Raw genomic sequence first — 27932 nt, forward strand, 5'->3', positions numbered from 1 at the left:
AACAGAGTAGAAGCAGCGTATGGGTAGAGTGTGTCTGTGTGTGTTGTGTGTGTGAGCGTATGTAAGGTGGGAGTGTGTTTGTATACTGAATGTGTGTTGCAGTGTCAGTGTAGTATGTGTGAGTGTGTGGGTAGAGTCCAGTGAGTGTGCATATTATTTTTATTTAACTAGGCAAGTCAGTTAAGAACAAATTCTTATTTTACAATGACTGCCTACCACGGCCAAACCCTCCCTTAACCCGGACGACACTGGGCCAATTGTGTGCCGCCCTATGGGACTCCCGATCACGGTAGGTTGTGATCGAACCAGGGTCTGTAGTGACGCCTCTAGCATTGAGAGGCAGTGCCTTAGACCGCTGCGCCACTCGGGAGCCTCAAGACAAAGGAGAGTCAGTGCAAGAATGCCAATGCAAATAGTACGGATAGCCATATGATTAACTGTTCATCTGTCTTATGGCTTGGGGGTAGAAGCTGTTCAGGAGCCTTTTGGACCCAGATTTGGCGCTCCGGTACCGCTTGCCGTGCGGTAACAGAACAGTCCATGACTTGGGTGGCTGGTGTCTTTTACAATTTTTAGGGCCTTCCTCTGACACCCCCTTGTATGGTGGTCCTGGATGGCAGGGAGCTCGGCCCCAGTGATGTACTCAGTGATGTCATCCAAACAATGCTCAAATAATGACAAATTGGGTAGTTAAGACTACCCTCTGTATCGCCTTATGATTGGATGCCAAGCAGTTGCCATACCAGGCAATGATGCAGAAAGTCAAGATGCTCTCAATAGTGCAGCTGTATAATCTTTTGAGGATCTGAGGACCCATGCCAAATCTTTTCAGCCTCCTGAGGGGAAGAGGTGTTGTCGTGCCCTCTTCACGACTGTGTTGGTGTGTTTGGACCATGATAAGTCCTTAGTGTTGTGGACACTGAGGAACGTGAAGCTCTCGACCGCTCCACTACAGCTCTGTCAATGTGAATGAGGGAGTGCTTGGCCCTCTGTTTCCTGTAGTCCATGATCAGCTCCTTCGTCATGCTGATGTTGAGGGAGAGATTGTTGTCCTGGCACCACACGGCCAGGTCTCTGACCTCCACCGTGTAGGCTGTCTCATTGTCGTCGGTGATCAGGCTTACCACCGTCGTGTCGTCAGCAAACTTAATGATGGTGTTGTAGTTGTGCAGTCGTGGGTGATCAGGGAGTACCAGAGGGGACTAAGCATGCACAACTGAGGGGCCCCCATGTTGCCTACCCTCACCACCTGCGGGCAGCCAGTCAGGAAGTTCAGGATCCAGTTGCAGAGGGAGTTGTTTAATCACAGGGTCCTTAGCTTAGTGATGAGCTTAGAGGACACTATGGTGTTGAACGCTGAGCTGTAGTCAATGAACAGCATTCTCACGAAGGTGTTCCTTTTGTCCAGGTGGGAAAGGGCAGCGTGAAGTCCAATAGAGATTGCGGCATCTGTGGATATGATTTCATCATCTGTGGATCTGATTGCGTCATCTGGGGATCTGATTGCGTCATCTGTGGATCTGTTGGGGAGGTATGCTAATTGGAGTGGGTCCAGGGTGTCTGGGATGATGGTGTTGATGTGTGCATTTCAAAGCATTTCATGGCTACAGATGTGAGTGCTACGGGGCGATAGTCATTTAGACAGGTTACCTTGGCGTTCTTGGACAGGGTGGTCTGCTTGAAACATAGTGGTGGTCTTCTTGAAACATGTATGTATTAGACAGATTCAGTACGCACCTGCCATTACAAGGACATAGGCCTATAGTTCTCATGGGTAGTAGCCTACAACTGCAAAGTTTTTTAGGACATCAAGTTTACTGTTGACTGAATACATGGCTTCTAGCAGTGGGTATTATTTTTTTTGCATTAGCAATCTAGTTGATGTGTTTTGAGTTTTAACTTCCTCAGATGCTGAACCCCAAATTTATTAGCCTATGATATTAGTTAGTGCACATAAAGATGTATGCAATTAAACTCTATTAAACAAAAAAAGTCTATATTACGCTATATTACCATAGTGTAATTGTCAACCCAAAATTCATGACAATCTGGATTAGGTGCACATAAAAATATCTATAATCATGCATTCCTGCAAGGATGTGTTTGATTAAACAACTTATTTCTTGAATACCTCAGTGTTCTAGTTATTATAGCTCACTATGAATGACTGTATAAGATGATTACTCATGATTTGAGTCTGACCAAATCATGGGCTGGTGCCACCAACTGTAAAAGTTTGTGACACCAGGGGAAATGTTAGTCTGGAGCACTGTAATAGTAATTAACACTTAGGGTAGGTGTTGATTCAAGGGAACACTAATTTGCAATATAGCCTAAATTGTTAGCTTGGATTTTATAACGTACAGTACCAGTCCAAGGTTTGGACACACCTACTCATTCCAGGGTTTTTATTTATTTATAATATTTTCTTGTAGAATAATAGTGAAGACATCAAAACTATGTAACACATATGGAATCATGTTGTAACACCCTTTGCCTTGAGGACAGCTTTGCACACTCTTGGCATTCTCTCAACCAGCTTCATGAGGTAGTCACCTGGAATGCATTTCAATTAACAGGTGTGCCTTGTTAAAAGTTCATTTGTGGAATTTCTTTCCTTCTTAATGCGTTTGAGCCAATCATTTGTGTTGTGACAAGTTAGGGGGGGGTATACAGAAAATAGCCCTATTTGGTAAAAGACCAAGTCTATATTATGGCAAGAACAGCTCCAATAAGCAAGGAGATACGACAGTCCATCATTACTTTAAGACATGAAGGTCAGTCAATCTGGAGAATTTCAAGAACTTTGAAAGTTTCTTCAAGTACAGTCGCAAAAACCTTCAAGCGCTATGATGAAACTGGCTCCCATGAGGACCGCCACAGGAAGGTGGTGTAAAGTACTTAAGTAAAAATACTTTAAAGTACTACTTAAGTAATTTTTGGGGGTATCTGCACTTTACTTTCCTATTTATATTTTTGACAACTTTTACTTTGCTACATTCCTAAAAACAATCATGTATTTTTTACTACATATATTTTCCCTGACACTTGTTACATTTTGAATGCTTAGCAGGACAGGAAAATGTGGTCTAATTCACATACTTTTCAAGAGAACATCTCTAGTCATCCCTACTACCTCTGCTCTGGCGGACCCACTAAACACATGCTTCTTTGTCAATTCTGTCTTAGTGTCGGAGTGTGCCCCTGGCTATCTGTAAATAAAAATAACAAGAAAATGTGTCCATCTGCTTTGCTTAATATAAGACATTTGAAATGATTCATACTTGTACTTTTACTTTCGATACTTAAGTATATTTTAGCGATTACATTTACTTTTGATACTTAAGCGTAAATATTAAGCTAAATAATTTTAGACTTTTTTTTCTATGGGTTTTGTGGGTAGTTGTTTCTTGTTTAGCTGTGTGCCTGACAGGACTGTTATTGTCGTTGTTTTTGTATACGTTTATTTTGTTTTTCCTTCTTTCTGCTGAATAAAAGATGCGTATACACATTCCCGCTGCATTTTGGTCTAATTCCTACGACACCCGTGACAGATTCAGCGAACGCAACAGCCAACTGGTGTAGTCCTTGTGTGCCCTTGACCCAGAGAGCCATGACTTTCTAGATGTGAAAGAGGTGAAATCACTGCTGGATCTATGCAAAACAAATTTGGTGGAAGCTGAGTTTAGTGTCGCTCGCCAGTTTTTGCAGACTGAAATCGCCTGCTCCAAATGGACCCCACTTGATATCCTGCAATGATTCTCTAGGCCTCTCTCTGCTATGCTTACTACATTGAAACAGGTATTGACTTTTTGGGCGTCCACAGCCTCATGAGAGAACTCATTTTCCATTGTGATATATTCCTTTTATTGTGATATAGCATGATATAAGCAGAACTCAATATAATTCCAATGCAAGAACTCAAATAACACCACTGGGTGTAGCTACATATCAGTATGTTTCATCATAGAAATAGATACATTCTATTATGGTTTTCTTGGTAGCCTCTTGGTTTTCGTGGTTGTGAATGGAACTGTACATATTGGAAACGTGTTTATGGTAGGCTGGCTTAATTGATTACTCGAATTTGATCCACAGAAATGTATAATGCCGTAACACAACGTGTTGCTGAACTCATGAGTGGCTAATTTTCCATGTTTGAAGGGGGCAGTGTTTTTGGCAAGACAACTGTGCATTGCTGCATCTCATTGTTTTGGTCATTTGGATCTCCGTTCGCCTTTTGTTTACTGCTAATGTAACTAGCCTAAATATAGATTGTCATGCCTTATCAATCTGATATTTTGTTAACTATGCCTACTACTTGGTACCACTGTTTTCTTCTGTTCACATTCGCAGTTGTCGGTTTGTAATTGGTGAACAACCCCATCTATCTTGTAGCCTATGTTCATTACCAAAACAGCCTTGCTTTAGTGTGTAAGGCACACAGTGTGATGATACTACGGCAATGGAGATAGGCTGCAGATTTTGCGTCAAACTCTCCGTCACTTTAAAAGCACTCAATGGTTCTCGGCATTTAAACTTTGTTTATTGTCGTATGGCGTGATATAAGTATAATTCCAATGCAAGAACGCCGATTTCAACTGCCCCCTTAGTCACTTTATCCTGGCGCCGGGTCTGGGTCAGTGTATATACAGCTTCAACCAGCATTGAATGTGAAACTACATAAAACAAAACAATATTGATTATACAGAACAACATTTATTATGGAGGTATCCCTATCACATTCTTTTAATCTAGCCTTACCACACTCATGTTTCCGATACACATGCTGAGATACAGCCTTTTCTCTCCTCACCAGCATCTGACTGCATGCTCTAAGCGGGGACGTGTGTGATTGGCCAGCATGTGCATGCCATGCAGAGTGAGAGAGCCCGCTTGTGATTGGCCAGCATCTTCTGTGCATGTAGAGTGAATGAATGGACTTCAAGCGCCTCTCATTGGGGTAGGTACCATAGTCTAGTTTTTGTTGTATTAATAGAGTGTCATAGAAAGGAGAAAATTGCAGCCGCTTGCGATATGGATATTGCACATGCCAATATCTCAATTTCAATCTGAATTCGATTAATCGTGCAGCCTTCTATGCGGCCCTTTATGGTGAGCACTGTAATTAGACACAAGTTGGTCAACACAGACAAGCATGTTAGACTGTGACATACTGAGAGACAGTGAAAAGTCAGGTCAAAGACATTGGGTATCATACACAAAACATTATTCCAGAATGATAGCAGGAATATTCCACTAACCATTTGTCCACAGACTGACTAGGATCAGATTTGGACTCCCCGGCAATGGCTCCCCTGATCCTGTGTAGTAAATGGTCACAAGTAGTTCCAGTTGCACTTAAAATTTAAATTGTCAATGAGTAATTACCTAATTAACTGTGAAGATATTCTAATGCATGTCCATAATGAACAAATTAATGAATACAAACCTGTAGCCAGGTCACAGGAAGGAACTGAGGGGGATTTATTGGGGAATGAGGAAGAAAACATTGAAGAGGCGTAAGAATCAAGCAACAAGACTAGGGATTCTGGACAGGACCTCAAAGTAAGGTCTTGGTGGCAAGGCTGGAGCTAGAAGTATAGAGAATCAAATGTCAACGCTGGTTGTCTTCAGAGTGCGAATTACGGGGAGCCGGAGGAGGCTCAGCTCCCCTGAATGAGACATTAGCTCCCCTAAATGCAAATATGTTTTACAGTGGTAAATATGAAACTAAAAGCTTCCAAATGAAACAAACACCCCCAACTCTGTCATGGTTTAAACCATTTACTTCTATGTGGCTGTATATACCGTCTCCATGTCCACTGAGCTAACCACTTAGTAGCGTCAAATTTGACCTCAGCTGAGTTCCTTTAAATGCATGGCTTTTTCTTTGTACCTGCTCATTTTCGCCGTTTGTTTGCCATGAGCCCTTGATAAAAATAGCCTTTATTCCAATGCATTAGATGTATCTGTTGATTTATCATTGTTTGCTTTTGTCAGTCAGTTGTTTAGAGCGCTCATTGATTTGTTTTTCAGGTGCGCGCGGGTATCGGTGTTCTCTATGCTGTCCGTGGCCATAAGAAGTATACCATTTATTTTGCTTTATTATTTTCTATCAATATTTTATTTTCTGGATCAGCTGATGATGGCCTCCAATATCACTAGACAACTATCCTACAGCTACACACCAATGTGCATCCAATCCATCCAACATCAATGACAGTAGGCCTATAGTTGACTCTTTCGGTAAGAAGCATTCGATTTTGCAAAGGCATATGCCTACATTATTTTGGATTTGTGTTGCCCATGAGAACTGTTTTTACATCCAAATGTAATGAAATGTTACATAGGCATAGTTACACTTACAGTACAGTGAATTTTCAGAGATTTCCAATATCCAGGAATCATACAGGATTTAAGTTCAATGTTCTGATGTTGTAATAATTACAAATAACACTGTCATGAATGTCAATGTAAGGAAAGGAAAGTAGTGTTTTGTGTCACACGATCTGAAGACTCCAAGCATTCAATTCATGAATTATGGACAACTCATGATGTCACGCCCTGGCCATAGATGTTTTTATTCTCTATTTTGGTTAGGCCAGGGTGTGACTAGGGTGGGCATTCTGTCCTTTTTTCTATGTTTTTGTATTTCTTTGTTTTGGCCTGGTATGGCTCTCAATCAGGGACAGCTGTACATCGTTGTCGTTGATTGGGAGCCATACTTAGGTAGCCTGTTTTCCTTTGGGTTTTGTGGGTGATTATTTTCTGTTTTGTGAGTATTACCTGACAGAACTGTTTGGCTGTCGTTTTTGTTATTTTGTTTAAGTGTTCACTAGAAATAAATACATGATGAGCACTATCCACGCTGCGCCTTGGTCTACTCTTTCAGACGGCCATTACACATGAACTATGGTAAACATGTTTTGATTCAACTGGTGTATTATATTGAATGTAGGGTACCTGTTCCACACAAGTTCATGTGTGTAAAATTGCCTCTGCTGAGAGGGTAGGCTACCGGCAGTGGTGTAGGTCTAGTGGAGGGTGAACGCAACTAAACGCAGTTTACTCAGATTTTTCAGAAAAATGGCCACCTATTTTATTTTTTTTTTTTAAACCACATTAATGGCTACCGGTAGCCCCAGTTGAAGTTCATGCTAATAGGCCTACACATTGTAGCCTAGTCTAGTAAATTGGCTGTGTGTTTTAGGGTGACCATCCCATTTTTCCCTGGACAGTTTCAGACCCATTTGGGGGGTGTCCCGACTTCAGGCTGAGTTTGTCAGTAAGCTGCATCAATTAACGTAGGCCTAATCAATGACAATCACCCAATGTCATTAGGCACACTTTTTGGTGTTTTGTGAACAGATATCTATTTCCATTAATCTAATGGCACAAGTGTACATCCATTGCACTGTTTGGATTATTTTTGAAGTGATTTGTTTGACAATCAGATGAAAGTATCATGGCTGTTCATGCTACATTAAAATGGTAAATAATTTGTACCGTTAAATTGTCTTTATTAGGCCCATACATTTTTTTGCACTCAATAGAGACCACTTCGAATGTCACGGTGTAATTCACGCTCTGGTTGTCATTATAATCTTTGCCATATCTTCATCTGTCATCACATGCAAGACTCTTTGTTTTGTTGACATCTTAATATGTGGATAGCATGAATGCCAGTATTGTCTGACTATAATAGCTTTAAGCCTACCAAAGAATATCTCTTTAAAGCACATTGACCAGTCATCTGACTCCACTGACGGTGGTGTTTAAATGCTTCATCCCTTCCCCACTGCCTTCTGGGATATGGTATGAGTAGTCTGGATCCCATGGATGATCCCCAATGTCTGGTTCTTCCTTCGAAAGGTCAGCCTCTGGTTATTGGAAGGGAAGGGGTGCCTGGGATTGGCTGGATGTAAGCAGGTGATTGAGATCGCATGGATGGAGGAAGTAGAGCTGAGGAAGGTAGAGATGGACACAATGTTAGCCACAATACTGAGACAATGTCAAGAGTTTACTCATGATTTTTGAGACTCCAATTGAACTGTATATAAAAATGACATTATTGCTAGGCAAACCTGTCAAAACAAATCAAGTTGTATTTGTCACATGTGCCAAATACAGCAGGTGTAGACCTTACCATGAAATGCTTACTTTACAAGCCTTTAATACTTCTTCAGGCTAGGGTCTATTCTCCATTTCCGCCTGACTGACGTGCCCAAAGTAAACTGCCTGTTGCTCAGGCCCTGAAGCCAGGATATGCATATAATTGGTACCATTGGAAAGAAAACATTCTGAAGTTTGTAGAAATGTTAAAATAATGTAGGAGACTAACACAATAGATATGGTAGGAGACAATCCAAAGAAAAACCAACCAGAATTTTTTTTTGGAGAGCCAATGCTCTTCCATTAGAATGTATTGGGAAAAAATGTAATCTAGCTCCCAGTATGCAATTCCTATGGCTTCCACTGGATGTCAGTGACTTTTGTTCAAGGTTTTAGGCTTGTTTCTTCCCAAACGAGGAAGAATGAGTTTTAGTACTAGGATACAGACTTAGAAATTAGTCTATGCGCACGCTGACGAAGAGGGAGCACCTGCTAATATCGTTTTCCTATTGAACATACTTCTTTCCATATGAAATATTATAGTTTAATTACATTTTAGAGTATCTGAGGGTTAAATAGAAACGTATTTTGACTTGTTTTAACAAAGTTTAGTGGTAGCTTTTTGGATTCCTTTCTCTGCATGTTGAATGAGTGGTTTACTCAAATCGATGGCGCCAACTAAACTGACTTTTTGGGATATAAAGAAGGATTTTATCTAACAAAAACGACACATGTTGTAAATGGGACCCTTTGGATGACAAATCAGTGGAAGATTTTTTTTTAAGTAAGTGAATATTTAATCGCTATTTGTGAATTTATGAAACCTGTACTGGTGGAAAAATATTTTGATGTGGGCCGCCGTCCTCAAACAATCGCATGGCATGCTTTTGCTGTAAAGCCTATTGTAAATCGGACAGTGCAGTTAGATTAACAAGAATTTAAGCTTTTAACCGATATGACACTTGTATGTCCCTAAATGTTTAATATCCATAATTTTTATGATTATTTATTTGAATTGCGCGCCCTCCAGTTTCACCGGAAGTTGTCCTGCTAGTGGGACGCCTATCCCAGAGAGGAACCAACAATGCAGTTCAAGAAATGGAGTTAAGAAAATATTTACTAAATAAACTAAAATAAAAAAATAATCAAGAAGTAACACAAGACAATGACATAAAAATAACGAGGCTATATACAGGGGGTACCGGTACCGAGTCAATGTGCAGGGTACAGGTTAGTCAAGGTAATTTGTAAAGTGACTATGCATCGATAAAACAGCGAGTAGCAGCGGTGTAAAAACAAAGGGGGGGGGTCGTCAATGTAAATAGTCCGGATGGCCATTTGATTAATTGTTCAGCAGTCTTATGGTTTTGGGGTATAAACTGTTCAGGAGCTTTTTGGACCTCGACTTGGCGCTCTGGTACCGCTTGCCGTGCGGTAGCAGAGAGAACAGTCTATGACTTGGGTAACTGGAGTCTTTGACAATTTTTGGGGCCTTCCTCTGAGCTGTTTGAGATGTGAGCTGTTTGAGCGAGCCTGGAACATCACCTCATCTAAGATGGAAGGCTGCATTCTCAAACAGTGGCGAGGAGTTGGGAGCTCTCTTCACCTCACCATTTTTAAATGTGATTTTCTGCTCTGGAAAGGGGGCTGTTTTTGAGATTCTGAGGAGGGTGCTGGAGGGGTAGGACAGCAGGGACACCCTCTGTTTGGGGGAGGGAGGGGAGCTGGGAGAGATGAGAGAGAGCATTGTTAATGTGGACTACACAAGATTCATTAATGAACTGGAAAACATTAGTTGGTTTACTGACAAGAGTTTGGTGGTCTTTTTGTACACAGCATCTAGGGTAAGGGTGGTAGCAGTGAACAATGTTAGCAAGACTTCATTTGAAGTGTGCCGGAAAAATCATAACTTACCTGAACGTTTAATTGCAATTGGTGATTTCCTTTTGACTTCCCCCTGATAGGTTGATGGAGGGATGAAGACAAATCCATAGGCAAACTCCATTGGTGGCTCAGTTGGTAGAGCATGGTGTTTTCAACGCCAGCATGGTGTGTGCAACGCCAGGGTTGTGGGTTCGATTCCCACGGGGGGCCAGTACAAAAAAAAAATGCATGAAATGAAATGTATGCATTCACTACTGTAAGTCGCTCTGGATAAGAGCGTCTGCTAAAATGTAAACAAGTAAACAAGTACCATACCACTTAAGGTAAGGACAGTCACCCTGACGTAGACATTTCTATCAAAATGCCAAACTCTTATTTCTAAGCCTTATGTCATTGTGATTGTGAATACATCTTGATTTATTACAGCTGATGCCAGCTATGACAAGCATTTCGCTACACTCGCAATAACATCTGCTAACCATAATGCCTCCATTTCTTATGACCGAAAACAGCTTCTAGACATCAGAACAGCGATCACTAACCTCAATTTGGACAAACATACTTCAACCAGTTGGCAGCTCTGGACGTTCTTCTTACTCCAGACCAGGCCTTTATCCCTGGGACCCAAAACAAAACGTTACAGTCGAAAGAGAGGCATGCGACCCAGCACCCTGACGAGACTACGTCGGCAAGCAAATACACCACCATTGGCGAATGTACTGTAATGGGAATAATGTTTGTGCTTTTCTTAACTCATTTCTGTGTTCTCTTCATGTGCTGTTCTAAAAAAACAATGTGTTCATGCAAGTGGTTGACTAAACAAATCCTCTTATCAGTAGCTGAAATATGGCAGTACGCCCAGACCTTGTTTTGAGAACAAATGAAATATATCCCAGTTAAGGTCTCAGCTGAGAGAGGAGAAGCCGCGTAAGGCGTTGGTCTGTCACATGTTATGAAACAGTAGTGGTCGGTCATATGAATGAAACAAAACAATAATGAATTAATTATGCTAAATCATGCAACTATAACTTGTCTGTGTATAGCCGTATATAAGACAACTGCTGGGACTGCCCAGAAGAGCTCCTGATTGACGTGTACTATGGTGAATTTAGTTGGTTGGAACCTCTCCAGCGCGCTGACAATAAACAATGATTCATTTAAGATTGACTTCGAGTGTCCCTGTGTAAGAATTTTTCCAGAACAGTACAATCACTGGAGAACAAACTGGATGACCTCCATTCGGGTCTATCCTATCAACGGGACCTGAAAAACACTATGTTTCTCAAAGTCTTTGCTGAATAAGTACATGGATATACACTGAGTTGCACCCTCTTTTGCCCTCAGAACAGTTCATCATGGCATGGACTCTACAAAGTGTCAATCGTTCCACAGGGATGCTGGCCCATGTGGACTCCGATGCTTCCCACAGATGTGTCAAGTTGGCTGGATGTCCTTTGGGTGGTAGACCATTATTAATACACACAGAAATCTTTTGAGTGTGAAACACTCAAACTGGTTCAAAGACACTATTTATTTAACTAGACAAGTCAGTTTATTCTTATTTTCAATGACTGCCTACCCCGGCCAAACCCGGACAACGCTGGGCCAATTGTGCACCGCCGTATGGAACTCCCAATCATGACCGGTTGTGATACATCCTGGAATCAAACCAGGGTCTGTAGTGATGCCTCTAGCACTGACTTAGACTGCTGCGCCACACGGGAGCCCACTCTTAAATCTTTTGTCTTGACCATTCACATACATATGTCAATTGTCTCAACGGCAGACTCGGGTAAGGCGAGGGAGGAGGGGTGTGTCACTTTGTTAACAGCTGGTGCGTGATCTCTAATGTTAAGGAAGTCTTGAGTTTTTGTTCGCCTTAGTTAGAATACCTCATGATAAGCTGCAGACCAAACTATTTACCAAGAGAGTTTTCATCTACAGTGAGCTCCAAAAGTATTGGGACAGTGACACACTTTTGGCTCTGTACTCTAGCACTTTGGATTTGAAATGATACAATGACTGAGGTTAAAGTGCAGACTGTCAGCTTTAAGTTGGGGGTATTTTCATCCATATCGGGAGACAAATTCACTTATGTGTGTAATAAAGTAGTCAAACGTTTGTAAATAATAATCAGTGAGAAAGTTACAGCGGCATATATATCATCCCCCCCACCCCCCTTAAAAAAATGCTAACCTAGAGTGTCTTGGGGGTATGATATTTGTGCAACCATAACTTTCTCACTCATCATTATTCACGATTCCTTCAGGATTATCTGTAATTATGGTAACATCCACATTCATTTAGAAGTGTTTAGAAACATATTCTTATTTACAAGAAATGTGACTCTAATGACACAATGCATTCGTTTTTATTGGGCACAAAATAATCACAAGTAAAACAAACAGCAAATGCATCCAACAAGTTTGTAGAGTCACAAGCTTGATGTAATCATTGCGTGCTAAGAATATGGGACCAAATACTACAATTTAGACTATTTTAATATACATATACAGTACCAGTCAAATGTTTGGACACACCTCCTCATTCCAGGGGTTCTTTATTTTTATTATTTTCTCATCAAAACTATCAAATAACACACATGGAATCATGTAGTAACCAAAAAAAGTGTTCAACAAATAAAAACATCTGATATTTTAGATTATTCAAAGTAGCCACCCTTTGCCTTGATGACAGCTTTGCACACTCTTGGCACAGAAAGGGGTTTATAGGGCCATAAGTAAACAAGAAAATGCATATTCAGTTGCAGCGTTTCTCATGGTCGGTCTGATGTCTCCACGATAAAAACTACTACCGAGCTAAAGGAAAGAGTTGATGCGATACAAGAGAGGATGATGGGGCAGAGGGACGGATTTCAACAGTGGAGGATGCCATCTCCCTTCTGGAGAAGGGTAATGAGAATCACGAGAAAAAGCTGGACATATTGTGGAAGCGTGTCGACGAACTTGAGAACAAAAGTAGGAGAAATACGGTGAGATTGGTTAATCTGAAAGAGGGAGTGAGGCTGGTGCTGGACCAATCTCGTGTGTGCCGAAAATCATCGCAGAAGGATTTGGATTTGACGACAGGCATGAATTCGAAATTGAGCGAACCCATCGCAGTTTAACCATGCCTGACAAGAATGGGCCCCCGGAGAACGGTTCTCATCTGCTTCCTAAGATCTAAAGCCCGGGACAAGATACTTAGAGGCGAAAGAAAAGGGTGATGTTCAGTGAGAAGACTGTTGGCTGTCTTTTTCCTGAACCTGTCCAAGGAACTGGCAATGAAGAAGTTTGCAACGGCAAAGAAACAACTACACAAGAAGAATGTCAGGCACACACTTGCATTCCCAGCGACCCCTCTACTTGGAAGGGAAAGAAAAAGATTTAAGGACATTGTGGAAGCAGAGAGATTCCTGCTAGAGCAAGGCGTTTAGCCTAGATAAAGAACATGAGACAAGTTAAAATGCAATGGTATGCAGTTTACTATACAAATGAAGGTAGCCTATGTGTTTGTGGGAGAGTGTTGCTAATTTAGCCTTTCAAGCGCCTCATGGACCATAAGGAATTGTGAGTTGAGACTGCAGGTTATCCTCTGCAGCATCAAAGAGAATTCTGTGATGATTAACTCATGGTATTGCTTTGTTTTATTTTGGCTTTCTATGTTTATTTTCACAGTATTATTGTACAGCTGGAGCACACGGTGCCTTCGGAAAGTATTCAGACCCCTTGCCTTTTCCACATTTTGTTACGTTACAGTCTTATTCTAAAATTGATTCAATTATTTTTAATCAATCTACACACAAAAAACTGAAATATCATTTACATAAGTAATTCAGACCCTTTAATCAGTACTTTGTTGAAGCACCTTTGGCATTGATTACAGCATCTAGTCTTCTTGGGTATGACGCTACAAGCTTGGCACACCTGTATTTGGGGAGTTTCTCCCATTCTTCTCTGCAGATCCTCTCAAGCTCTGTCAGGTTGGATGGGAATACTTATGTAAATAAGGTATCTGTTTTTTATTTGAATACATTTGCAAAATGTCTAAAAACCTGTTTTTGCTTTGTCATTATAGGGTATTGTGTGTAGATTGCTGAGGAATTTGTTTTATTTAATCATTTTTAGAATAAGGCTGTAACGTAACAAAATGTGGAAAAAGTCAAGGGGTCTTAATACTTTCTGAAGGCACAGTATTTTGTGAAATGTTAAATAATAATGTTCATCATGTGTGTTAAATGGGACACTTCACGCTCACAGGCTATAACTACTCCGCGCAAACATGGCTAATGGTTATGTAAAAATAATCTCTTGGAACATAAATTGTTGTGGTAACCAAGTGAAGAGGAAAAAGATTTTGACATTAAAAATCAAAACAGGCGGATATTGTGTTCATACTGGAATCACATTTAACAGATACAGAGGCAATGAAGTTTAGAGGAGGCTGGGCTGCAGAAGTTTAGCTCATTTAATTCCAAACAAAATGGGGTGATTATTCTGATAAGCAAAATACTTAATTTTGTAATGTTGAAGCAACACTGATGAGTTTGGCAGGCTTATCTGCATTGAGGCTCTTATACATGGGATTAAAGTTGTGTTATGCAACATATATGCACCCAACAAGGAGGACCCTGATTTTTTTAATGACGTCAACATTCTACTTGGAAATATGGAGGGGCAGATTGTCCTTGCTGGAGACTTTAACCAAGGGACAATATGATTGATAGAAGTAAATTTACAGGTAGCTCCACGCCAAAGAATAGACTTGCAGTAGAAGATATGGGCCTTACAGACATATGGAGATTAGTCCATCCTAATGATAGAAAAAAGTATATTCTCTCCCACTGTCTTAATACACACTCCAGAATAGATTTCTTCTTGATATCTCATTTTATGGTTAATAATGTGATTGATTACAAAATTGGGCCCATTGCCCTCACAGATCATGCTATAGTAGAGTTACATGTGAAGGGTAAATTTAGACGACACCATGCTGGTACAAGATGAGATATTTAGCCAATCACTAGCAGATGATCTTAGATCCTTTTTTTTGAGATCAACATAGTCTCAACTGAAAATATTTCCACAATATGGGAAACCTCTAAAGCATATATTAGAGGGAAAATAATAGCACATGCGCCCAAAAAGAAGAGTGAAGGGGCTGAAGCAGTAAAAAGATTAGAAACAGAGCTATGTGTCTTGGAAAGGGATTTGACAAGACATTTCACAGATAGCACATTTCAAACTTTCTGCAAATTTACATTTCAGTTGCACGAAATGTATAACAAAAAGGCAGATTATGCACTGTTTAGACGTCACCCGGTTTTTATGAGGCAGGTGATAAGACAGGCAGGCTACTAGAAACACAACTAAAAATGCAGAACACTTCTAAAGTAATTCCAGAAATTAAGAAGGGCAATAAGATGGTGACCTCATCCAAATATATGTTTTTATGAAGATTTATATACATCCTCCTGTTCAGCGAGCCCTATAGATATGGATACTTTCTTGTCTGGTATAGAATTACCTAGATTATCAGATAGCCAGGTAGAGGACCTGGACTATACTATAACAGAAGAAGTTAGAGTCAACATTTTGTCTATGAAAGCAGGGAAATCACCTGGTCTGGATTGCCTTTCTGTAGAATATTATGAAAAGTATACTGACATTCTTGTACCTGTATTGACAGTGGTTTACCAGGAGGCATTTAAAAATGGCTCCCTTCCGGACACCTTTTAATGAGGCTTTGATATCGCTCATTCCTAAAAAGGATAGAGATAGCTCTAAAATGTCCAGGTTCTGTGTTATCAGCCTCCTTAATGTGGATGGTAAGATTCTTACTAAGACCCGTGTGATACGCTTAGAGAAGGCACTACATAATATCATACATAGTGACCAAGTAGGAATTATAAAGAACAGGACCCCAACTGATATGAGGAGACTCTTACATCTCATCTCGTTAAACAGCTCAAATATAGTTCCTACCACTGCTGCCTCCTTAGATGCTGTCACATCTTCTCTTGCTCCTCCCCTCCGGCGTACGACGTTGCCAGAATACTAACCACCGGTCCTGGTATTCATCATTACGCACACCTGGCACTCATCATTATGATCGTTAATCATTATGATTCACACCTGGACTTCATTACCTTCATCATTTTCTCCCATTTATATGTCACTCTCTTATGTTCACTCACCAGTTGGTATTGTTCTTGTGTACCGGCTTGTAGCCAAAAGGAATTGTCTCGTTCCTGGTTTTGTTGTTTTATTAAACATTTCACTTACACCTGCTTCCCGACTCACAGCTCCATTATTACAGATGCTGAGAAGGCATTTGATAGGGTAGAGTGGGCTTTTCTCTTAAGAACCCTAGAAAAATGTGGTTTGGACCCAGGGGTGAAAATCTGATATCAACTTTGGAGGGGACAATCACATTAAATTTTCTCAAGAGCAATTCCTGAGGGGGACACCAAAAGTAGTGCTGTAACACATAGCCTACATTGTAATATGGTAAATGTATATTGAGGAACCAAAGAAATAAGGTGTTTGCCGTACTCCTAACTACCGGTACCCAAAACTACACAACTAATCACAACAGCAATACCATTGCCTTTAACAAATCTTAGTTCAGTCACCAGTTTAAGTTGAGAGTGGGGGTATCCATGGCATTTTCCAATTATGTTCCTATTTTACAAGTAAAAAAAATTGAGAACCTTTCATAATGTTGCCAAAGACTCAACAAACGTACCGGAGACTCCCTGTCTCTGCCAGTCTGTCCCTGCATATCTGTCCCCAACTCTGCTTTCTGTGTGCCATCTGTTGCCTGCTCTGCCTAATGACATCATTGTCAAACATTTCTATTAGAATTTCATTTCTTTCTTATGAACATTTTATCAACTAGTCTTTGAAATATTAGGCTACTAGGGTTCATACTTTGTGTTTTGGTGCACTGAAAAATACTCTGATGTCCGTCTTTAATTTTTCTGGCATTTTTCTACCTGGCTGGCTGGCTACACACACACACAGTGTGTAGGTTATTTACAGTGGGAGATGGGCTTCTATCATCTTATCTTTTATCATTCTATTTGGGCTTCAATCTAAAAGGTAGCTAGCAAATGTGAAACGGATTAAAATGACAAGAGTTGACAGCTGTATGAGTTCACCATTTACACAACATATGCTGCAACCTTTTGTAATTTTAATAGTTTGTTTCATATTGGCTAGCTTCCAACAATAGCTGAATTTGCAAAGCTAGTGAGCACCAATTCCGTTTCAGTGGTGTTTGCTATAATCTTTGCTACCCGGGTTAAATAAAGGTGAAATAAAATAAATAAATAAAAGTTCCCTTGCGACAATTTAGCTTTTGTAACGAGACCATTAAATATATTTAAGACAATGGTAGAAGAGAGTGTAGTTCTGTTCAGTTTGGACTTCAGTTTATCGCTAACCTTATCACAGGGACTTTGAAGCACTAATTTACATCATCTGCATGCTGATCTTGGAATAAATTGACGATAGCAAAGATTCCATCTTTGACGAGGCCACATAAATGAAATAGGTACTAGCTAGCTTAATAGTTCATATTTGCGCACTAGCTCTGCATATTCAGCTAGTGTGTGTGTGCGATTGACTGGATTAACCTCACGTCAGTTACGTTCATTGAGTGCCTTTCAGACAGTAGATACGACCCCTCTGTTACCTTGCCAACTAAGGAACTGACAGTGGATCAAACCATTGTGAGGCAAATGGTGGGGGGGGTCGCAATCTTTTGAAACTTAAAAACGCGCTATTAAGTGTCTATAATCAGCACAATTGCTTTCATTGCGTATTAGTAATATTATTGAAATTACATAGTTATGTTTCAGTGATATATTGGGGGGACAAATCATATTTTCCCCAGGATGGGGGGGTCGTGTCCCCCCCGTCCCCCCCGGGATTTCCGCCCCTGTTTGGACCTGACTTTTGTAAATGGATAGGGGTCCTCTATTCCAATCCTAAAGCAACAGTACTGACGAATGGAATTATGTCTATTTTTTTTGTCTTTCTAGAGGCACAAGGGAGGGTTGCTCACTCTCCCCTCTCCTGTTTCTGCCTCTCACTGTTCAAATAAACCTACCATTAAAATTATAGACTGATCATTTCTTTGTCGTTGGGTAAACGTACAAAATCAGCAGGGGATCAAATACTTTTTTCCCTCACTGTACCTCCAAGCCATGAACTGCTCAGCAATGCTGCTAAATAGCTGATCAAATGACTACCTGCATTGACCCTTGCACAGACTCTATGAACACACATTGGACTCTACCCCCTCTCTCACACATACTTACACCACACACACACACATACTTACACCACACACACACACACACACACACACACACACACACACACACACACACACACACACACAGACACACACACACACACACACACACACACACACTTTCACACACATTAGTCACCACATAGGCTGCTGCTACTGCTCCACATACGCTACAGCTACAGCTCAGCCTATTACCTTGTTGCTTAGTCACTTTACCCCTATATGTACAGTGCATTCGGAAAGTATTCAGACCCTTTGACTTTCTTCACATTTTCTTACGTGACAGCCCTATTCTGAAATGTATTAAATAAATACAAATCCTCAGCAATCTACACACAATACCCCATAATGACAAAGCGAAAACAGGTTTTAGATATTTTGCTAATTTATTAAAAATAAAAAACAGAAATACCTTATTTACGTAAGTCTTCAGACCCTTTGCTATGCGACTTGAAATTGAGCTCAGGTATATGCTGTTTCCAGGTGGAGTCCACCTGTGGTAAATTCAATTGATTGGATATGATTTGAAAAGGCAAACACTTGTCTATAGTATAAGGTCCAACAGTTGACAATGCATGTCAGAGCAAAAACCAAGCCATGAGGTCAAAAGAATTGCCCGTAGAGCGACGAGACAGGATTGTGTCGAGGCACAGAAATGGGGAAGGGTGCCAAAAAATATCTGCAGCATTGAAGGTCCCCAAGAACACAGTGGACTCCATCATTCTTAAATGGAATATGTTTGGAACCACCAAGACTCTTCCCAGAGCTGGCCGCCTGGCCAAACTGAGCAATCGGGGAAGAAGGGCCTTGGTCAGGTAGGTGACCAAGAACCTGATGGTCGCTGACAGATCTCTAGAGACCTGAAAATAGCTGTGCAGTAATGCTCCCCATCTAACATGACAGAGATTGAGAGGATCTGCAGAGAGGAATGGGAGAAAGTCCCCAAATACAGGTGTGCCAAACTTGTAGCGTCATACCCAAGAAGACTCGATGCTGTAATCGCTGCCAAAGATGCTTCAACAAAGTACTGAGTAAAGGGTCTGAATACTTTAAACGTTGTCATTATGGTGTATTGTGTGTAGATTTATGAGGAAAAAAACAACTTAATACATTTTAGAATAAGGTTGTAACATTTCCAAAATGTGGAAAAATTCAAGGGGTCTGAATACTTTACGAATGCGCTGTAGATAGGGCTGTGGTGGTCATGAACTTTTGTCAGCCGGTTATTGTCATGCAAAAGGCTGCCGGTCTCACAGGAATGCCCATTAATTAAGATGAACACGTTTAGTATCTCCAGGCCTCCACGCATACAAGCTGCATACAAGTCGTTGATTCGTGCCTTTGCAACAGCTACATTTTAGTTTTAGGTTCTAAATAACTGGGTAAAAACTGACTGACAACTGTGAAGAGCTCAAACCAAGTTTATTCACCCAAAGGGTCAGACAGCTGAACAGACAAAGACATGTTAACACAAGCACTGGAATTCAACCCTTCCTCCTATTTAAGTCTCCTCCTTACACATCTGAACAGCCAATACACCTCTGTTGCCAGACAGAACTTTAGTGATATCTGTTCTTCCTCACTTCATCTGACCTGACCTTGGCCCAAATTCCTCATTCCTCCCCAACTCATGGCTGTCCTGTTGACTTGTACCAGACTGTGGCTCTTCTCCTTTCCATAGGATCTCTGATGTCTAACAATAACATATTCTGACAGAATGTAAGCATTCTACTTTCCCTTCTCTCCCTCAGTGACATGAATAAGGATATTTCATATTTTCAAGTTTAGAAGTCAGAACCCATCAAAACAATTGAATAAATCAATTGAATATACACCATCACATTAAATCCATTTAGTCCGGTCTAAATACATTACGATATGAAGAGAATGTATTTCAGAAGAACAGAATATGAGATGGTCTACTGTATGGTATCTTGCTATGCTCCATGCCGTAGGCTGTAGGCTTGTTTGTTTAGCTGACAAGATATGCTTATAAGTCCAACAACATTATTTCTATGATATGGTTTTATAGTAGAAGAATATAATTGAACTTAGATGAATAAAACAGAAATTATATTTTTTTCTATTCCAGACCAAATGCACATATGAGCATAAACATGATCATTTGAAACAGGTCCTATATGCTAGATTTAGAGTTATTTGACAACTTTAGTTGTGAATGATATAAAACTTACAAAGTCTTAGAAATCAAAACATACACTAGTTATACAAAAGTATGAGGACACCCCTTCAAATTAGTGGATTCGGCTATTTCAGCCACACCCGTTGCTGACAGGTGTATAAAATCGAGCAGACAAACATTGGCAGTAGAATGACCTTACGGAAGAGTTCAGTGACTTTTAACGTGGCACCGTCATATGATGTCACCTTTCCAACAAGTCAGTTCATCAAATTGTTGCCCTGGTAAAGTTGCCCTGGTTAACTGTAAGAGCTGTTATTGTGAAGTGGAAACGTCTAGGAGCAACAACAGCTCAGCCACGAAGTGGTAAGCCACACAAGCTCACAGAATGGGACTGCCGACTGCTGAAGCGCGTAAGAATCATCTGTCCTCGGTTGCAGCACTCACTACCGAGTTCCAGACTGCCTCTGGAAGCAAAATCAGCACAAGAACTGTTCGTCTGGAGCTTCAGGAAATGGGTTTCCATGGCCAAGCAGCCGCACACAAGCCTAAGATCCCCAGGCGCAATGCCAAGCGTCGGCTGCAGTGGTGTAAAGCTTGCTGCCATTGGACTCTGGAGCAGTGGAAATGTGTTCTCTGGAGGGATGAATCACGCTTCATCATCTGGCAGTCCGACAGACGAATCTGGGTTTGGCGGATGCCAGGAGAATGCTACCTGCCCCAATGCATAGTGCCAACTGTAAAGTTTGGTGGAGGAGGAATAATGGTCTGGGGTTAATTTTCATGGTTCGAGCTAGGCCCATTAGTTCCAGTGAATAGGAAATCTTAACGCGACAGCATACAATTACATTTTAGACGAGTCTGTGCTTCCAACTTTGTGGCAGCAGTTTGCGGAAGGCCCTTTCCTGTTTCAGCATGACAATACCCCCATGCACAAAGTGAGGTCCATACAGAAATGGTTTGGTGAGTTCGGTGTGGAAGAACTTGACTGGCCTGCAAGGCTCATACGCCTATGCATATGCATACGCTCTAATATGCATATGAATGTGTTTTTTTTCTCATTAATCTTCGCTATAGAAAGCTGTCAATTTTGTTGTGTTAGGCTTTGAAACATCTACAATGACCATATTACATTACACTCATTTGCAACCTGCTGTTGAACTTCTTTCTTCAAATTGATAATTACAGTGAGGTGAGTTTTAATAGAATGATAGTGTTTTAATGATAAGTACTTGATGTGATTTTAGATTGCATTTGCATTGATGTCAGAGTGGTTAGAGGGACAATAGAGCCCTGAGTACCAGTCCATTAGGAACTTTAGTGCCCAACTTAGTGCCCAACTTGCTAACTACCATAAGGTCCTAATGGACTGGTACTCAGGGCTCTATTGTCCCTCTAACCACTCTGACATGCATAACAGGAGATTACCATTTTACTGTGGTCATGACTCATGACTGACAGTGTGGCAATAATACAGTCGCCGCAACAGCCCAGTACACATAGATCACAGTCATTTCACAAACACACACATGCATGCACACACACGCCCACACAATTGAGGAGAGAGACAAGAGAAGGAAGGGGGCTCCTGTACCTCTCATTGTTGGTGATGTCCAAGTGTCTGTGGATGGACATGAAGGCCTGTTTGAGGAAGCTGATCCTCTTCTTCTTCTCCTCCTGCGATTGATCAAAAATGGCCTCCATCTCCTCCATGTAGTGAGGCGTGTAGGACGTGAGATCCTCCAACACCTTCTCATATTTCTTGCAGACCTTTCATCAGAGCAGTAATATCATACCATCAAAACACGTCTTGCCAACAAAGACTGCGTAAGCTTGCCATATGCAGTCCCTGGCCTGAAAACCATCTTAAAGTGATGGAATGTGTCATTTATGGTGGTTATGAGACAGATGTAAATGAATGGGCCCTTCTGGTTTAGTCAGTGTTCTTATATACATTCAAATGATTTACTACTGGATAAACAAAGATGGCGTGTACCAATAACATGGAAGGTGGTTACTATGGTGTTTACAATAACCCATTTTTGACCCTGCTATAAAAGGAAACAGTATGTGGGGAAAAATGTAGTAAAACATATGGGGGCATGGGATTAAGAAAGTGCAAAACATCCATATCTGGCTAGTTGAGCATCCCACACTTTCAGATGAATGAATATACATTTAGCAGTTGTGAGTATGTAGCCTTTGCGCTTTCCTCACTTTGTCTTTCTTCTCACTGGCGTTCTCCCGAGCGTCTTGGATCTTCTTCAGTTTCTCAGGACTCAGCTCTGTGTTCTCCTTGGCCTGCGTCTCTCTGTCTATGGCTACCTGTTCCTTATAACATGCCTTATGGTATGTACGCACTACCCTCTGTAGCACCTTACGGTTGGATGCTGAGCAATGGGAAAAGGGGATGCCGAGGGGGAAAAGGCATTGTCGTGCCCTCTTCACAACTTTCTTGGTGTGTTTGGACCATGACAGTTTTTGGTCTGGGGCTATTTTTCATGGTTCGGCTAGGCCCCTTAGTTCCAGTGAAGGGAAATCTTTACGCTACAGCATACAATTACATTCTAGACAATTCTGTGCTTTCAACTTTACGGCAACAGTTTGGGGAGGTCCTTTCCTGTTTCAGCATGACAATGCCCCTGTGCACAAAGCGAGGTCCATACAGAAATGGTTTGTCGATCGGTGTGGAAGAACTTGACTGGCCTGCACAGAGCCCAGACCTCAACCCCATCGAACACCTTTGGGATGAATTGGAATGCTGACTGCGAGCCAGGCCTACTCGCCCAATCAAGTCCGAGCAGCGATGTTCCAACATCTAGTGGAAAGCCTTCCCAGGAGGCTGTTATAGCAGCAAATGACGGACCAACTCCATATAGATGCCTATGATTTTGGAATGAGATGTTTGACGAGCAGGTGTCCACATACTTTTGGTCATGTAGTGTAGATAATCCGTTAATGGTAGCCTCAAACTATTGTAAAATGTTATATTGATCTTTTCATCTGTAACTTCCTCCTCACCATCCAGAAACTCTGCATCCTGGTGTCCTCAGGGGGTTCTCTGGGGAGCGTCGACATTTTTGGGGACATCTTCGAAGAAGAAAGGGAAAGATCAAGAACAACCTCCTTACAGTGCTTTCACAGAGATTGCATCATTACATGAAGTATATCATCAAATATATTATTACACAATTGAAATCTGTCTTAGCTCATAAATCTGAAATGTGCATGCCAGTGACCATACTTAATTAAATGTTTAACATTTTTGGCTTGATGACATAATTAGTAAAGATTTGTACAGAATTTACTCAAATTAAAAATGATTAAATATGATTAGGAATATACAGAATCTCAGTGAAATGGAACAAAAAACATCCAACTCTTACAGTGAGCCTACAGTGCTGGAACCAGCTGCGACTTGATGAAACATTATTAGGGGTTCACAGCGAAACCGTGAAACCCATTGTTATTCACTGGATTCCAATTATTCTTTCCTTTACATGGTCAAATAAGCCTAGATTGGTAACTTTTTTTCTAATTTGGCACACAGAAACTTTGTCTAAATAATGGCACCGGTTGGCCTATAGGTGACGCTGTTATAAGCAGTCTTAGTTAAACCCTCAAATCCGGCACCCCGTTTGACATAGAGACTTTAAACTTTGTATGTAGGTGTTTTTTCTCATGTTGAACAAATTTGCCTCAAGGACCAATAACATATACAGTGCAATCGGAAAGTATTCAGACCCCTTCCCTTTGTCAACATTGTGTTACGTTACAGCCTTATTCATCAGTCTACACACAATACCCCATAATAACAAAGTAAAAACATTTTTTTTTTTTTTGCAAATGTACAAATTAAAACATTCATATCACATTTATATAGGTATTCAGACCCCTTACTCAGTATTTTGTTGAAGCACCTTTGGCAGCGATTACAGCCTCGAGTCTTCTTAGGTATGACGCTACAAGCTTGGCACACCTGTACTTCATTCTCTGCAGATCCTCTCAAGTTCTGTCAGCTTGGATTTGGAGTGTCGCTGCACAGCTATTTTCAGGTCTCTCCAGAGATGTTCGATTGGGTTCAATTCCGGGCTCTGGCTGGGCCACTCAAGGACATTCAGAGACTTGTCCCGAATCCACTCCTGCTTTGTCTTGGCTGTGTGCTTAGGGTCGTTGTCCTGTTGGAAGGTGAACCTTCAACCCAATCTGAGGTTCTGAGCACTCTGGAGCAGGTTTTCATCAAGGATCTCTCTGTACTTTGCTCCGTTCATCTTTCCCTTGATCCTGATCAGTTTCCCAGTCCCTGCCACTGAAAAACATCCCCACAGCATGATGCTGCCACCACCATGCTTCACCGTAGAGATGGTGCCAGGTTTCCTCGAGGCGTGACACTTGGTATTCAGACCAAAGATAATCTTGTTTCTCATGGTCTGAGAGTCCTTTAGGTGCCTTTTGGCAAACTCCATGCAGGCTGTCATGTGCCTTTTACATTTACATTTACATTTAAGTCATTTAGCAGACGCTCTTATCCAGAGCGACTTACAAATTGGTGCATTCACCTTATGATATCCAGTGGAACAACCACTTTACAATAGTGCATCTAAATCTTTTAAGGGGGGTTAGAAGGATTACTTTATCCTATCCTAGGTATTCCTTAAAGAGGTGGGGTTTCAGGTGTCTCCGGAAGGTGGTGATTGTCTCCGCTGTCCCGGCGTCGTGAGGGAGCTTGTTCCACCATTGAGGTGCCAGAGCAGCGAACAGTTTTGACTGGGCTGAGCGGGAACTGTGCTTCCTCAGAGGTAGGGGGGCCAGCAGGTCAGAGGTGGATGAACGCAGTGCCCTTGTTTGGGTGTAGGGCCTGATCAGAGCCTGAAGGTATGGAGGTGCCGTTCCCTTCACAGCTCCGTAGGCAATCACCATGGTCTTGTAGTGGATGCGAGCTTCAACTGGAAGCCAGTGGAGAGAGCGGAGGAGCGGGGTGACGTGAGAGAACTTGGGAAGGTTGAACACCAGACGGGCTGCGGCATTCTGGATGAGTTGTAGGGGTTTAATGGCACAGGCAGGGAGCCCAGCCAACAGCGAGTTGCAGTAATCCAGACGGGAGATGACAAGTGCCTGGATTAGGACCTGCGCCGCTTCCTGTGTGAGGCAGGGTCGTACTCTGCGAATGTTGTAGAGCATGAACCTACAGGATCGGGTCACCGCCTTGATGTTAGCAGAGATGCGATTCGCCGCCTGGTTATCAGAAGGGGGAAAGGAGAAGATTAATTTTACTGAGGAGTGGCTTCCGTCAGGCCACCACTGACCAAGGCCCTTCTCCCCAAATTGCTCAGTTTGGCTGGGCGGCCAAACACCTACTCATTCCAGGGTTTTTCTTTATTTTTACTATTTTCCTTCAAGACTGTTGGAAAAGCATTCCAGGTGCCTACCTCATGAAGCAGTTTGACAGAATGCCAAGAGTGTGCAAAGCTGCCATCAAGGCATAGGGTGGCTACTTTGAAGAATCTCAAATATAAAATATATTTTGATTTAATTAACACTTTTCTGGTTACTACATGATTCCATATGTGTTATGTCATAGTTTTGATGTCTTCACTATTATTCTACAATGTAGAAAATAGTAAAAATAAAGAAAAACCCTTGAATGAGTAGGTATGTCCAAACTTTTGACTGGTACTGTGTATAAACTCAATACATTAAGTCATGAATTTGAGAATGATTACCTGCTGCATTGAAAGATAACCAACCTACAGCACTAGACTAGACTTCACTTGCGTCATTCTTGTGGTATTGAGAGATAAACATGGTAATGCTTTTGCTGATTGCACATACAGGAAGAGAGTTCCTAAATGACAGAGTGCTTGCTCTGTTATCCAACTGATATGGTGTATTTTCTGTCATCCTGTGAACCCAATTCATTGCTGCTCGCAGCTATAATTTATACATTACATTGCTGACGTCTATGCTAAGGCGGAACCTATCGTGAGTAAGGGGAGTACCATTCCGAGACTGGAATTCTGTAACTCCCTCCAGTAACCACGAGCACAACCGTTCCTTGATTTTTACTGGCGGCTTTATTCTGTAGTTTAGTCAGAATTATCACCTTCCGTGAGAACTATAAAGTAAATGAAAATACAGTTTAAGCACACTCTTACACCTTCTTGTCTTATGAGTGACTTATTAGCTTGGTATAACTCTGAAGTAATTACATACATAAACAGTTTAGCCGGAGCTATAACAGTATCAGATTGAACACACGAATAAAGGAACAAATACCTCATTGGCTGCTTATTACAGAAGGGAGGAAATCAAACTTCACACTTATTATTCCTGGCATGAATTCACGCTTCATCCTAACATACACATATCAACCTTTACGAACTACACCCGGTAACATGAAAACTTAGCTAACATCGCGCGGGAAAACCTTCACCCCCAAAGATGTGTTGCTACGATAATGATCCCTGTTACAACAGTTATTAGCCACGTAGTTCCACCTGTCTTATCATTTCCCCCGCATAGCGAACACGTAAACAATTCAAACAAAAAAACAACGACATAGACTTACAGATTAACTGTCAGTTACAAATTCATAGGCTGGAATCTAACAGCAAGAATAGAACACCCCAGCTCCAACATTCTTCCTGCTGCTGTCCAGAAATAAAAGGAGCGAAAGGTCATCTTTCCCTGGCTCTGACTAACAGCCTCCCTATTAGCTGAACCATCTTCTCTCATCTTCACTTACAGAATGCCCCTTTAACATGGAAAACATGACAACAAAGTGCGAGGGGAGAAAGTTTGCATTTGGAAAACAATTAATAGGCCTACTGTAATTCTAAGTCAAAGCTTTATTTAAAATGAACACAAGGTTATGTCAGTATAAGAAGTTTCTGATCAGTACAAGATAATACAGATCCATACACAAACACACAAGCACTCAGACACTTACAGGCCTATTATTGTCTCCATAACACATTGGCACTTTATTGTCGGAGTGAAACTTTGTGTGAAACTGAATAACCGTACTTCATCACAAGTCCTCCCCCTTGCTGCTGTGTTTATCTAGCCTGTCCCTCTCTCAGCTGGTCTTGTATGTCATGACATAATAGTACAGTAGGCCTACTGTTGATAAATGTCACAGAATTGTTGTTTTAAATATAGTCCCACTATATCCACTTTGTCTTATATATATATATATATATATATATATATATATCAGCATGCTGAGGTAAGGTGGGTAGGGGTCTAGGTTTTATGAGTATCAATTGGCTAGTTTGTCTTTGCTCAGTTTCCTAACACTGAACAGTTAGACTATAATTCCAATAAAAATACATTCAAGTTGTGTTAAAGTCATTGAAATAATAAAGTCCTCATTCAAACATGACAAAAATTAAAACTATGTCTGGGAGAAATCATCACTTAAATGTCTCTCTGAATCACTAGTGATTACTCAAGTGACCACTTGTTAGTT

The 27932-nt window shown here is 41.2% G+C and overlaps 1 protein-coding gene and 1 long non-coding RNA gene across 13 annotated transcripts; one reads left to right on the plus strand and one right to left on the minus strand.

The window, feature by feature from the left end:
* Nucleotides 1-3512: 3512 nt before the first annotated feature.
* Nucleotides 3513-6126, plus strand: LOC106578295 (uncharacterized). The gene is made up of 3 exons (XR_001322409.2): nt 3513-3801; nt 4820-4963; nt 6040-6126. It is a non-coding gene; the product is annotated as an uncharacterized lncRNA (long non-coding RNA).
* Nucleotides 6127-7506: 1380 nt separating this feature from the next.
* On the minus strand, nt 7507-27093 carry LOC106578271 (protein kinase C and casein kinase substrate in neurons protein 1). 12 transcript variants are annotated; one of them, XR_006760655.1, is made up of 6 exons: nt 26738-27087; nt 22056-23551; nt 10030-10616; nt 9727-9839; nt 8164-8255; nt 7507-7965 (listed from the first exon to the last, which is right to left on the minus strand). XR_006760655.1 is itself a non-coding variant. In XM_045701957.1 (4 exons), the coding sequence occupies exons 2-4, from the start codon at nt 23549-23551 to the stop codon at nt 10496-10498; spliced, it is 366 nt and encodes a 121-aa protein (XP_045557913.1). In that variant the 5' UTR covers nt 26738-27084; the 3' UTR covers nt 10358-10495. The 12 variants fall into 12 exon arrangements, 3 of the variants coding, with proteins under 3 accessions (XP_045557913.1, XP_014012412.2, XP_045557914.1); XR_006760653.1 differs by having other exon boundaries at nt 9661-9839; nt 26738-27086; XR_006760650.1 differs by having other exon boundaries at nt 8150-8255; nt 9661-9839; nt 26738-27086.
* Between the last annotated feature and the right edge of the window lie 839 nt (nt 27094-27932).

Source organism: Salmo salar, chromosome ssa19 (assembly GCF_905237065.1).
Source record: "Salmo salar chromosome ssa19, Ssal_v3.1, whole genome shotgun sequence".
Taxonomy (NCBI): Eukaryota; Metazoa; Chordata; class Actinopteri; order Salmoniformes; family Salmonidae; genus Salmo; species Salmo salar.

Coding starts and splice junctions, on each gene's coding strand:
- LOC106578271 (XM_045701957.1), bottom strand. CDS start 23,551: ATGTCCCCAAAAATGTCGACGCTCCCCAGAGAACCCCCTGAGGACACC. Junction 22,232..23,482: donor GGATGCAGAGTTTCTGGATG/GTGAGGAGGAAG, acceptor CTCTGATGAAAG/GTCTGCAAGAAATATGAGAA. Junction 10,617..22,055: donor GACATCACCAACAATGAGAG/GTACAGGAGCCC, acceptor TTTGGGTCCCAG/GGATAAAGGCCTGGTCTGGA.